General features: G+C 53.8%; 3 protein-coding genes across 3 annotated transcripts; 2 read left to right on the forward strand and 1 right to left on the reverse strand.

Moving 5' to 3' along the window:
- Nucleotides 1-3,887: 3,887 nt before the first annotated feature.
- THITE_2097186 (uncharacterized protein) lies at nt 3,888-5,499 on the forward strand. The gene has a single exon (XM_003656610.1). The coding sequence runs from the start codon at nt 4,038-4,040 to the stop codon at nt 4,914-4,916; it is 879 nt and encodes a 292-aa protein (XP_003656658.1). The 5' UTR covers nt 3,888-4,037; the 3' UTR covers nt 4,917-5,499.
- Nucleotides 5,500-5,822: 323 nt separating this feature from the next.
- Nucleotides 5,823-7,702, forward strand: THITE_73074 (uncharacterized protein). Its single transcript, XM_003656611.1, has 2 exons — nt 5,823-6,258; nt 6,368-7,702. Exons 1-2 carry the CDS (start codon nt 6,109-6,111, stop codon nt 7,517-7,519), a joined length of 1,302 nt encoding a protein of 433 aa, XP_003656659.1. The 5' UTR covers nt 5,823-6,108; the 3' UTR covers nt 7,520-7,702.
- Nucleotides 7,703-9,951: 2,249 nt separating this feature from the next.
- On the reverse strand, nt 9,952-13,170 carry THITE_2070023 (uncharacterized protein). The gene is made up of 9 exons (XM_003656612.1): nt 12,642-13,170; nt 12,484-12,573; nt 12,267-12,416; nt 12,095-12,207; nt 11,759-12,035; nt 11,562-11,700; nt 11,340-11,504; nt 10,650-11,284; nt 9,952-10,584 (listed from the first exon to the last, which is right to left on the reverse strand). The coding sequence occupies exons 1-9, from the start codon at nt 13,040-13,042 to the stop codon at nt 10,206-10,208; spliced, it is 2,349 nt and encodes a 782-aa protein (XP_003656660.1). The 5' UTR covers nt 13,043-13,170; the 3' UTR covers nt 9,952-10,205.
- Nucleotides 13,171-13,447: the final 277 nt, after the last annotated feature.

A 13,447-nucleotide genomic window follows, 5' to 3' on the forward strand; every position in this document is an offset into this window, starting at 1 on the left:
ACCTTTAGCGATTTATAATTACTTATATATAGTAGTCTCCGAAATTAGTCTTAGCGGGACCTCTTTAATGACAACTGGTTTAGGCCGATTTTTAGGTAAGCCGACTTGGATATAACGCTAGATAATAATAATGAGATAAAGATCTATAGCTAGATCGATATCTTATATAGAAAGCGGTAAATGGAATATAAACTGTTAGGGCTATATATTTATAATATCTTTTATATATAATCTGATTTGTCCCTAGTTGGCTAAATAGCCATTATCTAAAATTGTTAGGTCCGTTATCTAGACCTATCTAGTTAGTTGTCTAGGAGGTAGAGTTAAAGGGCTAAATAGCTACTAAATCTATACTACTACTCTAGGTATCTCCTATAGACTATCTATATCTAATATAGCTACCTATATATAAAGCAGTTATTTAGCTCGATATAAGCGTAACTTAGGTTATTTATATCGACTATATAGTACTAAATACTTATATTTATTAAATAAAAAGTTCGTAGAACTTATAAATAAATATATAGGAAGATGTTAAAGGATCTTACTAAGATAAAGTATATTGCTATATAAGATAATAGAAATAAGATCGTTGTTATATTAACGTATAAGGCTCTAACTAATATAGATAAGGTAACTATACTATAGGTAACTATTGAATTAAGTCGCTATTCGTTATTAGTCTAGCTATTTAGGCGTCTAGGTCTTGACTATAGCTACTAGGGTAGAATAAGGCTAGGAGAACAACAAAGGTCTAGTGTAATTTATATATATATTCTACTTAATTATAATAGAGTATAGCGAATATATATAAGCTAAATAAGTTCTATCTATAAGTTGGAAACTAAATGTTTTTAACTAAGCTATTAAGAATATTAGAGCTATATACTACCCTATATATTTAATACTTTAAATAGATATTTAGGTATAAACCTAGTTTTATAAAGTCCTAAAGGTCTTATTAGTTATTTCAGTATAAGAAGCTTTCTTCTATTATAATAGTGATATAGATACTAAAGGCCGTTTTCGTTCTCGTATATACTAGAATAACTAAGTATATACTATAACTAGGTACCTACCTATACACCTCTCTATATACTAGACAAGCTAGGCGGCTAATGTTTTATAAATGGCCTAAGTCAACGAGCTAGCTTTAATTAGAGCGACTAGGAAAGGAAAGCTTCGAGAAGTAGAAGCAACAGGGGTACCCCTGTTGTACATCTAAAGGGTGGACGTTAAAGAGGTCCTACTAAGACTAATTTCGGCTAATTGTTAGCAATGTTTTTATAACGTTTTTATACAACTTTGATTACTAAGGTGTTTATACTATTACTAAGTCGTTTAAGCAGTTAGTTCGCTAGAGGTATAGGGGGCAGCGCTAGCCCCCTACTAGTTAGGATTTAGGTTAAAGTTAGGATATAAGTTATAGTTAGGGTATAAGTTATCCTTGTTTTCTTTTTTTTCAATTTAGTTAAAGTATTGTAAAGTTGTTGTTATTATAAGTCTTTATAATTTTATATTGTTGATATTCGAAATCGTAGTGGCCTTGCTTACCCTTAGCGATTTATAATTACTTATATATAGTAGTCTCTAAAATTAGTTTTAACGAGACCTCTTTAATAACGACTAGTTTAGGTTGGTTTTTAGGCAAGTCGACTTAGATATAACGCTAGATAATAATAGTAAGATAAAGATCTATAGTTAGATCGATATCTTATATAGGAAGTAGTAAGTAGAATATAAATTGTTAGGGCTATATATTTATAATATCTTTTATATATAACCTGATTTGTCTTTAGTTGGCTAAATAGCTATTGTTTAAAACTATTAGGTCCATTGTCTAGACTCGTCTAGTTGGTTGTCTAGGAGGTAGAGTTGAAGGGCTAAGTAGCTACTAAATCTATACTACTACTCTAGGTATCTTCTATAGGCTATCTATACCTAATATAGCTACTTATATATAAGGCAGTTATCTAGCTCGATATAAGTGTAACTTAGGTTGTTTACATCGACTATATAGTACTAGACACTTATACTTATTAGATAAAAGGTTTATAGAGCCTATAAACAAATATATAGGAAGATATTGAAGAACTTTGCTAAGACAAAGTATACTACTATACGAGATAATAGAAATAAGATCGTTGTTATATTAACGTATAAGGCTTTGACTAATATAGATAGGGTAATTATACTATAGGTAACTATTGAATCAAGTCGCTATTTGTCATTAGTCTAGCCATTTAGACGTCTAGGTCTTAACTATAGCTATTAGAGTAGAATAAGGCTAGGAGAATAACAAAGGTCTAGTGTAATTTATATATATATTCTACTTAATTACAATAGAATATAGCGAATATATATAAGCTAAGCAAGTTTTATCTATAAGTTAGAAACTAAGTGTTTTTAACTAAGCTATTAGGAATACTAGGGCTATACACTACCCTATATATTTAATACTTTAGGTAGGTACCTAGGTATAAATCTAGTTCTATAAAGTCCTAAAGGTCTTGCTAGTTATTTCGGTATAAGAAGCTTTCTTCTATTATAATAGTAATATAGATACTAGAGGCCGTTTTCGTTCTCGTATATATTGGAATAACTAAGTGTACGTCGCAACTAGGTACCTACCTATACACCTCTCTATACACTAGACAAGCCAGGCGGCTGATATTTCGTAAACGGCCCGAGTCAACGAGCCGGCTTTGATCAGAGCGACTGGGAAAGGAAAGCTTCGAGAAGCAGAAGCAACAGGGGTACCCCTGTCGTGCGTCTGAAGGAGTGTTCGTGTCCGTAAACAGTGGGGTTCCGAGGCGACGCTGCAGAGCCGCTCAATTCAGCCTAGCAAGACGCCCCGCACCTCCACTCGCTGCTCTTCCTCTCCACAAGTTATCAGACCTCCCACTATCCGCTCACCTGCCGTCGCAGTTTGCGATATTTTGAGAAATTGTGCGTAGCGTGGGCAAGGTCATGTGGCCCTTTACCCGCCTGGGTAGGTGCCCAGCTTGCGAAGGTCTGGACAAGGTGAAGCTAGTGGGTTCGCGCTCCGGCGGGGAAGGGGGGGGGGGCCACGAGTCAAAAAGTGAGGCGAAACATCGAGAGAACAGCACTTTTAGCGCTTTCACCTGCTCCCCGCCCCGATCTCGGCTTCTCTGTGATGTGAACAAAGCCGCGGCTGCATCTCGAGATCAAGAGACTCAAGACTAGCGATTGGCGCATCGACGGGAGACTCGGGCGGTCGTCGGCCGTCGAGAGGTCAAGAACCGCCCGGGGCCGGCTTTATCCGCTCGCAGCCTCGGGCGCCCTCGCAACAATGCGTCGTTAGCTCCGCCATCGTTTCGCTGCTGCTGCCACCTGCGTATGACTGGACAGACGCTATACTTCTTGACGCCGACACCGCACCCCCCGGTCGCCGTGTTCGAGAGCCCAAGAGACACCGCCTGGGCCCGTTTGATGCTCGGTTCGGCGGACTGTCACTGTGCATCTGCATACTCAATTCAGTAAGTAGGCTGCCCATCCAAGGTAGGTACATACCTACCACTCGTCAGCTCTTCAGTATTTGATCCTTCTTCCTACACATCCTCAACCCCCCAAACTGGGAACCCTTGCTCTTCTCCCCCGGTCCCCGGCCCCCCTAGATTTTCCACCCTCTCTCTCCGCTCGCCGGTTGCCGCACTGCCAGCAGATCGACCGGGCGACAATCTGGGGCCAACTCTGCCCAAACCTTATAAATTGTCTCCGGTCCCCGGTCCCCCTCCTTGGCATCCATCCCACTGAGCATTCACCACTCTCTCCCATCTTTTCTCGCGCGATAAATCGCGAGTCTGCCAGAGCATGCTCGCCAGGCAGAAGAACGGATCGAAGACGAACCGCCAGAACACCTCCGTTGTCGCTAGTTAGCACCAACCACAATCAGACACTGCAGTCTGGTCTCGTCCGGCGGCCAGTTGCCCTGATCTTTGAGACAATTCCCGGCCTGCTCCCCCACCTTTACCAGTGAGAAGACGCTCCTCCCATCACCGTCCAGCCCCAGCACCATGCTGAAACCGGCTGCCTGCCAGAAAGGAGCCCGTCGCCCACTTCCAACCGCCGCCGCCACTGCCAACATGCGCTCGCCCATGACGCCCGCCGCCGGACACCCGACCCAGGACGACGGGTGGATCCTTGTCCGCAGAATCCCAACCGGCGGGTACACCAAGACAAGATCCCCTCAGCACAACGACGACAACATGTCGTCCCGCCAGGTCGCCAACGCCTCCGCCAGCAATCGGCCGACCGCGTCCGTCTTCGATTTCTCCGAAGAGAGCATCGAGAACATCACGTACTTCGACGCTCCCGCCCCGTCCGCCACCGCTCCCGCCCACAAGCCCCACACGCCCGAGTCCAGCGGCGACTCCTCCACCCAGAGGGCCAGCACGGAGGACACCCTCACCGACCTCGACCTCCCCCTCCCCACCGCCGCGCTTCCTCCCAACCCCGTGCCGCTCCCACCTGGAGGATCCCTCGAGCCCGCCCGCCCCCAGCTGACGCAGTCCAACATGGACTTCCACCAGCGCGAGCTGGCCCAGCGCTACCAGGGCAGCATCGCGGGCTGGGTCGCCGCCGCCGGCACCGGCCCCCGCCTGGCCTATCATCGGTGCCCCCCGCCGCCGCCGTCGTCGTCGGCGGCGGCCGCTGCGACCGAGCCGTACAGCAGCATGCTCGCGACGGCGGGCGCGAGCGCCGGCACCCGCAGCGGCAGCAGCAGCGTCGCCGCCGGCGCCGGAACGGACTGGCTGCTCGTCTCGCACCTGCCTGCCGCCGCTGCCGCCGACGACGAGGTGGCGGCCGCCGGGGCGTGGTGCGAGGTGGCGCTGGGCCCGCTGGTCAGGCGCTTCTCGGTGCTGACTTTTGATGCGGACGAGCTGATCTTTTGATTGATTGACCCGGGGGGTTTGGATGTCTCCGACGCCGGGGGTTGAGAGATTTGTCGCGTTTGGTATGGAGTTTGAGGTGAGAGGGTGTTGGGTGCGGGGTGTTGAATTGGGTTACACGTCGGAGGCAGGTGCGGCGGCGTCGGTGCGATAGGCGTTCGGATGATGTCCTCGAGCGATGGACCCGTGATGGATGGGGGTATCCCGGTCTGGCCCGGGCCACCCCGAGCCCGATGGCCGCCATGACGTGGGTCACGGCATCGCAGAGTGGTCGCTATGTTTCGCGTCTCCTTTTTGTTTCATTTCCCCCTCTGCCTCGTCCCAACTGGCTTGTCTCTTCCCTTTCTTTTCTTCGTGTTCCCCTTTCATCAATTCTCCACTGTTTTCCGTCAGCCGCGCTGCCAAAAAGCGGCTTTCTTCCTCACTCTTCGTCGTTGGGCTGGCTTTGGTATTTCCTTTAATGACTGTTTTCCTTTCTGGAGCACCTCACTCCCGCTTTTCTTTTTCTCTTCGTCTCATCTTTTTCGGTATACCGACTGTGTTCGTAAGGTGCGAAAACAAAACACATGGAACAGGGTCAACAAAAACGGGGGACATCAGCTGGCGTCGGGATCTCGGCTGGATCGGAGAAAGGGGGCAGGATAAAATGTTTGGTTCCCTATCTTGGGGTCTTGGGTCTTACCTTTTTGCCAGCATCGATGACCCGGGAACTCAGGAATAAATGACGTTGCCGTGGCATTTCCGCCCAACCTTTTCCACCAATCCAATCACCCCCACCCTCGTCCCTGGTTCCCGGAAGCCGGGTGCGGGGTTTCTGGGGCAGGAACGTGGACAAGGTCGCATTCAAGGCGGCTAGGATGTCAAGCTTCTCCATCAGCTAAGACCGTTTACAGACGCTCAAGGCACGTTCCGAGCCTCCCTAGCCCGGATCCGCCTTGGTTGACAACCTAAGCGATGATGGAATCAGCGGGCAGCCCATTTAGCCTGATTGACTCCCCGAACCTCTTGGTTCCGGGCCAACGGATTTTCTTCGCCGGAAGACATGGACACCGTACGCAGTAAGACGCGAGATGCGACCGTTGCAGTGGGTTCCTGCGTCTTGGCCGAGTATGAATAGACCCCGTGTCCGGGCGGCCGGCGAGCTCGAGATGGACCGTCGACACAGGGGATCGTGTTGTTCTCTTTGACCGCCGCCATGCCCAGCACTTTTGGCCTTCGTCGGCTCCTCGGCCTTGTGCTGAGCGCGACCTGCGTGACTATCGCGACATGCCACGACCACTGGGTCGACATTTGGGCGTGCATGCCTCAGCAGGTCGAGCCGTATAATCTTCCTAACCCGCCCTATGTCAGTATTCCTTCCCGCTTACCCTGCTTCCCCCCCTCTCGTTCCCCAATACCATGGGACAGGAGGTTAGGCAAGAAAGCGCTTGGAGAAGGTCCTGACACCATGGCAGAACGGTACCGACGGCGTGTTCCAGAACACGACGATCCGCCAGACCGTCTACATCACGCAGGACGCGTCCACCATCCGGCTGCAGTTCAGCAACGCCCTCGGCGCGTCGGACCTGCCCATCACCGCGGCAACGGTGGCGCTGCCCGTGAACGACGCCGCCGGCGCGAGCGCCATCCGCACCGAGACGCTGCAGCACCTGACCTTCTCGGGCTCGCCGTCCTTCCAGGTCCCCAACGGCGCCCTCGTCGTGTCCGACCCGATCCACTTCCCCGTCAAGGCCCAGAGCGTGCTCACCATCACGGTCTACCTCGCCGCGGGCCAGTCCGGCTTCGGCATCACGGGCCACCCGGGCAGCCGCACGACAAGCTGGCTGTCGCAGGGCAACCTGGTCGCCGCCGCGGATCTCAACTCGACCGCCGTCGGCACCAACGTGCAGAGCATCGACAAGTGGTTCCTCATCTCGGCCGTGCAGGCCTGGCTGCCGGCCGAGTACGTCTCGCTGGCGGTCGTGGGCGACAGCATCACGGACGGGCGCGGCAGCACGACCAACCACAACGACCGCTGGCCGGACCAGCTGCTGGCGCGGCTGCGCAGCAACCCGCTGCTGCGGGGCATCTCGGTGGCCAACATGGCGGCGGGCGGCAACCGGGTGCTGGCGGACGGGCTGGGCCCCAACGCGCTGGGGCGGGTGGAGCGCGACGTGCTGGCGCACCCGGGCGCGCGGTACGCGCTGGTGTACGAGGGCGTCAACGACATCGGCACGGCGGCGTCGGAGCGCGCGGCGCAGGCGGCGGTGGGCGACCGGCTGATCGCCGCGTACGAGCAGATCGTCGCGCGCCTGCACGCCGCCGGCCTGGCCGCGTTCGGCGCCACCATCACGCCCATGAGCGGGCCCGGCCAGGTGTACGGCACCCCCGAGCGCGAGGCGGAGCGGCAGCGCGTCAACAAGTGGATCCGCACGAGCGGGCGGTTCGACGCGGTCGTGGACTTTGATGCGGTCGTGCGGGATCCCAAGAACGACACCATGCTGAGGGCGGAGTACAACAGCGGGGATTGGCTGCACCTCAACCCGGCCGGGTACAAGGCGATGGCGGAGGCGGTCGATCTGAGGCTGTTCCTGTGGTTCGCGGGCGGGTCGAGCGCGATGGTGTGAGATGGGAGGTGAGAGGGGATGATCTGGGCGGGGGGCGGCGGTGAACGGAAGGGAGAAGAAGAGACGACGGTGGGGGAGGGAAGAGAGGAGAAGAAGATATTTAGTTTAGTAATAATGACCCAAACAGAGCCCGGGCTAGGGCTGCGAAAATGCAGTTCTCATTGGACTGAGGGACATGCATCATGCGGATTCCCTTGCGTGAGTGTGTGTACGGCAAGGCGCCTGACAGGAATGAGGAGCGCCAATGGGCTCAGCTTTTTGTGGCCGAACTTCGAGGGCGACCCGCTTCACTCAGCCATCCGAGCGGCCGAGGCATCCGCGGGCTCGAAAGTGCCTAGGGTGGATAGAAGGTAATAACTGGCGGTTGGGAACCAAGTGGTAGACTTTGTTGGCGATCAGGCTGTCGTCCTGTCGTCGCATAGCTTTCCCGTATACCCGAATGTGATGAATCTGTAATCAAATGCGAACCGCAGCTTCCTTCTCTCCAGATATAGTGCCGGGAGAGACAGCTTCGTACTTGGCGGCGACGTCGCCGTCATGTTTGAAATCAGCGCGCTGGTTAAATCAAAATTGTGCTGGCACGTAAATAGATCTTGCCATACCAATCGATGTGGCCAACTGATCAAACGGCCTTCCTCAGTCCTCGGCGTGAAATTGTCGCTCTGACCCCGCCTCTGTGTTTTGACGTTCATGATGGAGAAGACTACGGAACAGGTACTCCAGCACCAAGAAGACTTCCCGGCGTGGCGAGGCAGGCTCGTTCGCACTCTTCAACGCCACAACCTCGACAAACATGTCCTCGCCCTCTGTTGTTGTTGTGTGTTAATTTGGGAAGCCACACACTGGAAGAACGAGCAGCTGTGTGTGCATTGCTTGATGCGTGCGAATGCCCAATAAGCTCTAGGACGGCACACCCCAGGATAAGGATAAGATGGGTTGTAGGGAGAGCAAAAGAAGCTAATACGTGGTTACGAAGTCATCCGAGACAGTTAAGGTTGAGGAAGGGAGCGAGTTGGAAGGTGGGAATCCCAGAGCAGGAGGAGCATGGCTAGCTGAGACGAGGGCGAGGGACCAGTGCATCCCATTCCACACTATCTTTGGCAAGCAGTTCAGGATTAGTTAAGTGAGGCAGGTAATTGGATCCCCCTTGAAGTGAATCCCCCCCATCTTCGCCACGTCTCAAATATACATCCTTCCTCGCATCCTTCCTCGCAACGTCCGGAGACTGGCCCGACTAAATGTAGTCTCGATCACCATTGCTCCCACTCCCCAGACCCATTTTCGGCTGTCAATTGACCCCGTAGCCCTCACACTGCGTCCATTCATTGTTGACAGGCGCATAGTGGCACCCAAGCCGGATGGCTAGTTTTTCAAGTGCCCAGTTAGCCGAAGTAGCTTGTAACTAGTGTGCGAAGTGGCATGGAAACCCACCGCAATCTTTGTTAGCCTGGCAGACGCAGGCGTTCGATCTGGGAGGCTCTGGGCACCGCTGCATGAGCAGGTCAGCGGCGCAGTCGATCCAGTCCATGCTGAATTGGCAATTGTTGTTTCTCGTCTCGACCTGCGGGAGGGCGAAAGCCGCGAGAGGCAGGCTGAGGAGGAAAAGATTCGAATGCATATTGGCAGATGTGAAGCAGTTGTCGATGGTATGTATGATGGAGATGAAGTGGTGACTTGGAGACGCAGCACGAGAAGGACCTGTCAATGAAGACTCTGGTCTAACTATATACCTTACCGGAGCATGAACCGCTCGGGGCAGAGTTTCTGATCCTACGCAGTATTAGGAACAGACTCATTTCGCATAAGTTTTGAGAAGTCACTAGGATCAGTGTTGTTGAATCCGTCGAACGTAAATCTTGAATCCTTCGAACGCAAATCAGAAAAAGCTCCCGCAGAGCCGCTCAACGTCTCCAACGGCTTAATCATTAAGTTGGATTCGGGTGGAAATTACGGATTGCGTGACCTATAGAACTGCTTAGAACACCAAGACTGATTGACAATGGGAGCCAGATACTCCATCGCAGGATCCTGCGAACTATGCACATCCCGTGGTTCAATCGCAGCTCACAATCTCACCTTCTTGGCGCCAGCGTCTTCGTCTATGTGCCGACGTGCCCGCAGACCCGGAGAGGCAGTTAGAAAAAGTGACCGAAATCTCGAGAGCATGAGATCGATAACTAGTGTACGGAGTAAAGAGGAATGAGCTCTTGGCAACAACCAAGCCTGTGTCGGAACCGGTGGCTTCCCGCGGAAGTGGACATCCCTGGGACCCCGAGGGGCCAGCGAGCGAGCATCCAACGACGCACGCCGACATGGACGATGCCGGCCAAGGGCCAGGCAGGCATGCTTGGAGCCTACCTATAACTAGTGTACATAGTGCGGTGTAGACTAGCCGCCGAACACGCACCACAAGGGAACAGTGAGGCCCTTTGCTCCATTATCCAATCCTAGGCATCGTATTGGCGGGAGAAACTAGTAGACAGCCAACAGCCCCTTTTGGCTGGGGAAGCAATAGTGCACCATGGGAATTCCTTGCCAAGATACATTCCTTGCCAAGATACACTAACTCGCACCTCCTCGATGCAAAAACGCTGCTGCCTGATGAATTGCGAGCGCCAATCCCGATTCCTACCTCCACGACCCCATCTCCCAACCCTCAATTACACCTCATACAGCCGCCAAGCCTTTACATCCACAGCCGAGCCGTTCCGTCCGCGCCGGCGCTGACGCACCACGGATGGTGCGGGTGCCAATCCACATCCAGGACGCCGAGCTTGTTGACGACCCTGTGGCCCTTGAGCATCTTGACCGGCACGATGGTCGGCGGCTCCAGGTGGTCGTTGGGGACCTTGCCGTGGAAGATCTGCAGCGAGCCGTCGTCGCTGGCGTCGGCGAACAGCGGCAGCCCGCCCTTGTGGTACCGCACCTGCCGGACGGCCGCGCCGTGGAACCTCATGGTCTTGTGCGGCCTGCTCGACAGGTCCAGGTCGTGCCAGAGCAGCCGCTTGTCGTAGCTGCCCACGATCAGGTTGTCGCCGCCAGGGTGGATATCACATGATGAGATCCTAATGGAGAGTGTCAGTAAAACGCAAGCGGCCGCTCGGAGAAAGAAGTGTCCGGATGAACGTACCACTTGGCGCCAGGCTGGAGAACCTTGACCAGCTCCAGCTTCTGGAGGTCGTAGCACCGGATGGTCCGCTGGGTAGCCACAAAGAGCTGGGGCCTGAGGGGGTGGAAAGCGGCTGTCTGTGCGATGCCCGAATGTTTTCGGAAGGGTATTTGCGTCAGGTGCTTAGAGAGGGTGTGAATCGCGACGGAGCTTCGCTGCCCTGCCGGGGAGACGGTGGTGAAATGGTCCCCTCTCCTGTGCCAGCTGATGACGCTTACTGTTGACCTCACGGTGATGCGGAGCAACACACCCTCGTCCTCCAGCTTCGTGCCTGGGCGAGCCCATTTCGCCGGCGGCTCCTTGCCGGTCGGAGCTACCTGCTGCTGTCCGTTGGTGGCGTACCCAAATCCCGCCGCCAAGACGTCCCTGCTGGCCTGGTAGAGAGCCGGAGTGACGCTGGCATGTGTCGGGACCATCAGGAAGATGTCCTCACCCGCAGCCGCAGCGAGGATGAAGGAGTCTTTTGTTGGCCTCCAGCGGACCGTGCTGACGGACTCATCGCTACTTAGCTTGGCAGACCAGACTTCGCGGCCCGTCAATAGTTCCCACACGCGTACGGTACCGTCGTCACCCCCGGTCGCTAGCGCAACACCAGTCTATCATTCGATCAGCACTCTGCAGTTCCGGAAGGGATAGGGGGAAAACACTTACAGGGTCGATCGCAACGCTCCTTACCCTCCCTTCGTGGCCGCGGAAAATGGTCTGGACGACGGTAGGAAACGGCTTGAGCTCAGACGGCGAGGGCAGCTTTGGGAGGAGCGAGTTGGGATCGATGTTCAGCCTGTTCTTTCGCACCCGCGGCGCCAGATAGAGGTCCTGTTTGCACCGGAGTCAGCATTGCCGCGCAAAATCAATGGCGTCGTCCCAACATACCATGCACCGCTCGAACCGCTCCTTGACTAGGTTACCCCACGCAGGCACTTTCCTCAATGCATCGTACTTTTGCGGGAGGTAATCCTTTTCCCGGTCCTCCGGGTCAGCGTTCTCCCATTCCTCCTTCTCCTCCTTGGTCCTAAGCCGGGTGTCAGTGCTTTCGTGCGGACTGAGCAGCAGCTGGAAAGCCTACTTACGGGAGGTATTCCTCCGGCGGGTTATAGCTCAAGTCGTACCCCGGGGGTGGGAGCTTGGGAGCGGGAATGTGCATCGGATTGGGTGGTTGGGGCTCCTCGTCCTGCCAGAGATCGAAGTGCACCTCTTCCTTCTCTTCCTCCTCCCTCTCGCGCTCCTCGGGCGGCTTATACGGCAAGATTCTCCCTTCGCGGATCGCGCGCACCAATTTCATGATTTGCTTGGCCTCATTCTTGGAAGGGACGAAACGCCGTTTCGGTTCAGGGGCGCTGCTGAGGGCTGTTCTCGGTCAGAGGTGTCGGGTCCGCAACAATAGAGACAGCGGGTATTATCCTTACGCATCTTCTCCTCGATGGATGTGAAGTACTCGACGGTGTCGGGGTACGGGTCTTCAAGGTCATCCGGGATAAGGCCCATCTGTACCCGGCGGACGAGTTCCAATTCTTCTTGGCTAGAGTTCAGTCAGCACGGTTTGCGTGCGCGTGGCCTGCAACTGCAAAGGAACCATACCTCAGGTTAAGGGGATTGCCCGTGTTGATGTCGGTCAGGCCCGTCCACCCCTCGGGCACCTCGATACTGTCAAGGAGACTTTGCAGCGCATCGCCAGTGGCCGGGCGCATGATCTTCTTGCCATTGATGTCGTAGCCGATGTGAGGGTAGCTAGAGAGTAGAGAGGCAACGGTCAGAACGACGCCGGGTTGCATAGGGCGCTGCCGGGGGCACGCACCTGTCGTAAAAGCTCAGCGGAATGTTGCCGATCGTATTGACGGGGACCTGCGCATCGGTGTCGTCGGAGTCGTAGACGGGATCAATCTCGCTGCCCAAAGCCGAGTCAGTATCCAAACCGCACGACAGGAAAAAAGAAGCCCAAGGGCCTCCACGCACTCGTAGACATATCGAATGCCCCCATTGGCGTCTTTTTCAATCCGGTAATTCTCTCCCTCGCCCTCCTCCTCCTCTTTGCGCCTCGGGTCGACGCCCGGTTCCGTGATTTCGAGCTCCCCCTGCTGGGCGACGAGTTTGTCTATCTCCGCCTTGCCGTCCACATCCGAGGGGACGTCGTCGCTGAGGATGTCGTCTTTATCCTCCACCTCGTTCTCGTCCTCGCCCTCGCTCTCCTCCGTGGCTTCGCTGCCGCTCTCGTCATCATCATCCGACGGGCTGTAGTCTCCTTCGTCTTCGCTCAGCGACAGGACCCCGTCGGACAGGCCATTGGCGAGCTCGTCGTCGGACTCCGAGTCCGATTCTCTCGACTTGCGCTTCTTCTCTGCGAGTTTTGGTCCCATTGTGCAGGCTGGGACTTGCTGTGTTTTGCCGAATGTCTGCAGCCGTGCAACACCTCCGAAGTTAGCGGCCGAAGCGCGGCACCTTTTTTCTGCCAGTTCGAATCAACTTTTTGGCGGGGATCTTGTCCACACCGCCTTGATTCTGCATAAGGTACGGAACAATTTAGCAGGTGGCCCACCACTCCATGGTGATAACCTGGAAGTTAAGCCCCACCGTCCTAGTGTAATCCGTGTAATCCGAAGTTGTTTCCTCTCTGGTATCATGCTCAACCGTCCCTCTCAAAGAGCCCAGGAAACAAGCGAAAAGTTCGGGAACTGCAAAACCACCTAGGGTGGACTGGGTACTTACCCGGTCTACGGATAACTTGATCTATTGCTAACCGTGTTTGTCGGGATTGCTGAGTC

The sequence above is a fragment of the Thermothielavioides terrestris genome, chromosome 5 (genome assembly GCF_000226115.1).
Source record: "Thermothielavioides terrestris NRRL 8126 chromosome 5, complete sequence".
NCBI lineage: Eukaryota > Fungi > Ascomycota > Sordariomycetes > Sordariales > Chaetomiaceae > Thermothielavioides > Thermothielavioides terrestris.

What these genes read in the sequence shown, in the direction of transcription:
- THITE_2070023 (XM_003656612.1), bottom strand. Translation starts at nt 13,042, where the DNA reads ATGGGACCAAAACTCGCAGAGAAGAAGCGCAAGTCGAGAGAATCGGAC. An exon ending in GGCATTCGATATGTCTACGA is followed by an intron (nt 12,574 to 12,641) that starts GTGCGTGGAGGC and finishes GGCTTTGGGCAG; the next exon opens with CGAGATTGATCCCGTCTACG. An exon ending in ATCCATCGAGGAGAAGATGC is followed by an intron (nt 12,036 to 12,094) that starts GTAAGGATAATA and finishes GACCGAGAACAG; the next exon opens with CCCTCAGCAGCGCCCCTGAA.
- THITE_73074 (XM_003656611.1), top strand. Translation starts at nt 6,109, where the DNA reads ATGCCCAGCACTTTTGGCCTTCGTCGGCTCCTCGGCCTTGTGCTGAGC. An exon ending in ATCTTCCTAACCCGCCCTAT is followed by an intron (nt 6,259 to 6,367) that starts GTCAGTATTCCT and finishes ACACCATGGCAG; the next exon opens with AACGGTACCGACGGCGTGTT.
- THITE_2097186 (XM_003656610.1), top strand. Translation starts at nt 4,038, where the DNA reads ATGCTGAAACCGGCTGCCTGCCAGAAAGGAGCCCGTCGCCCACTTCCA.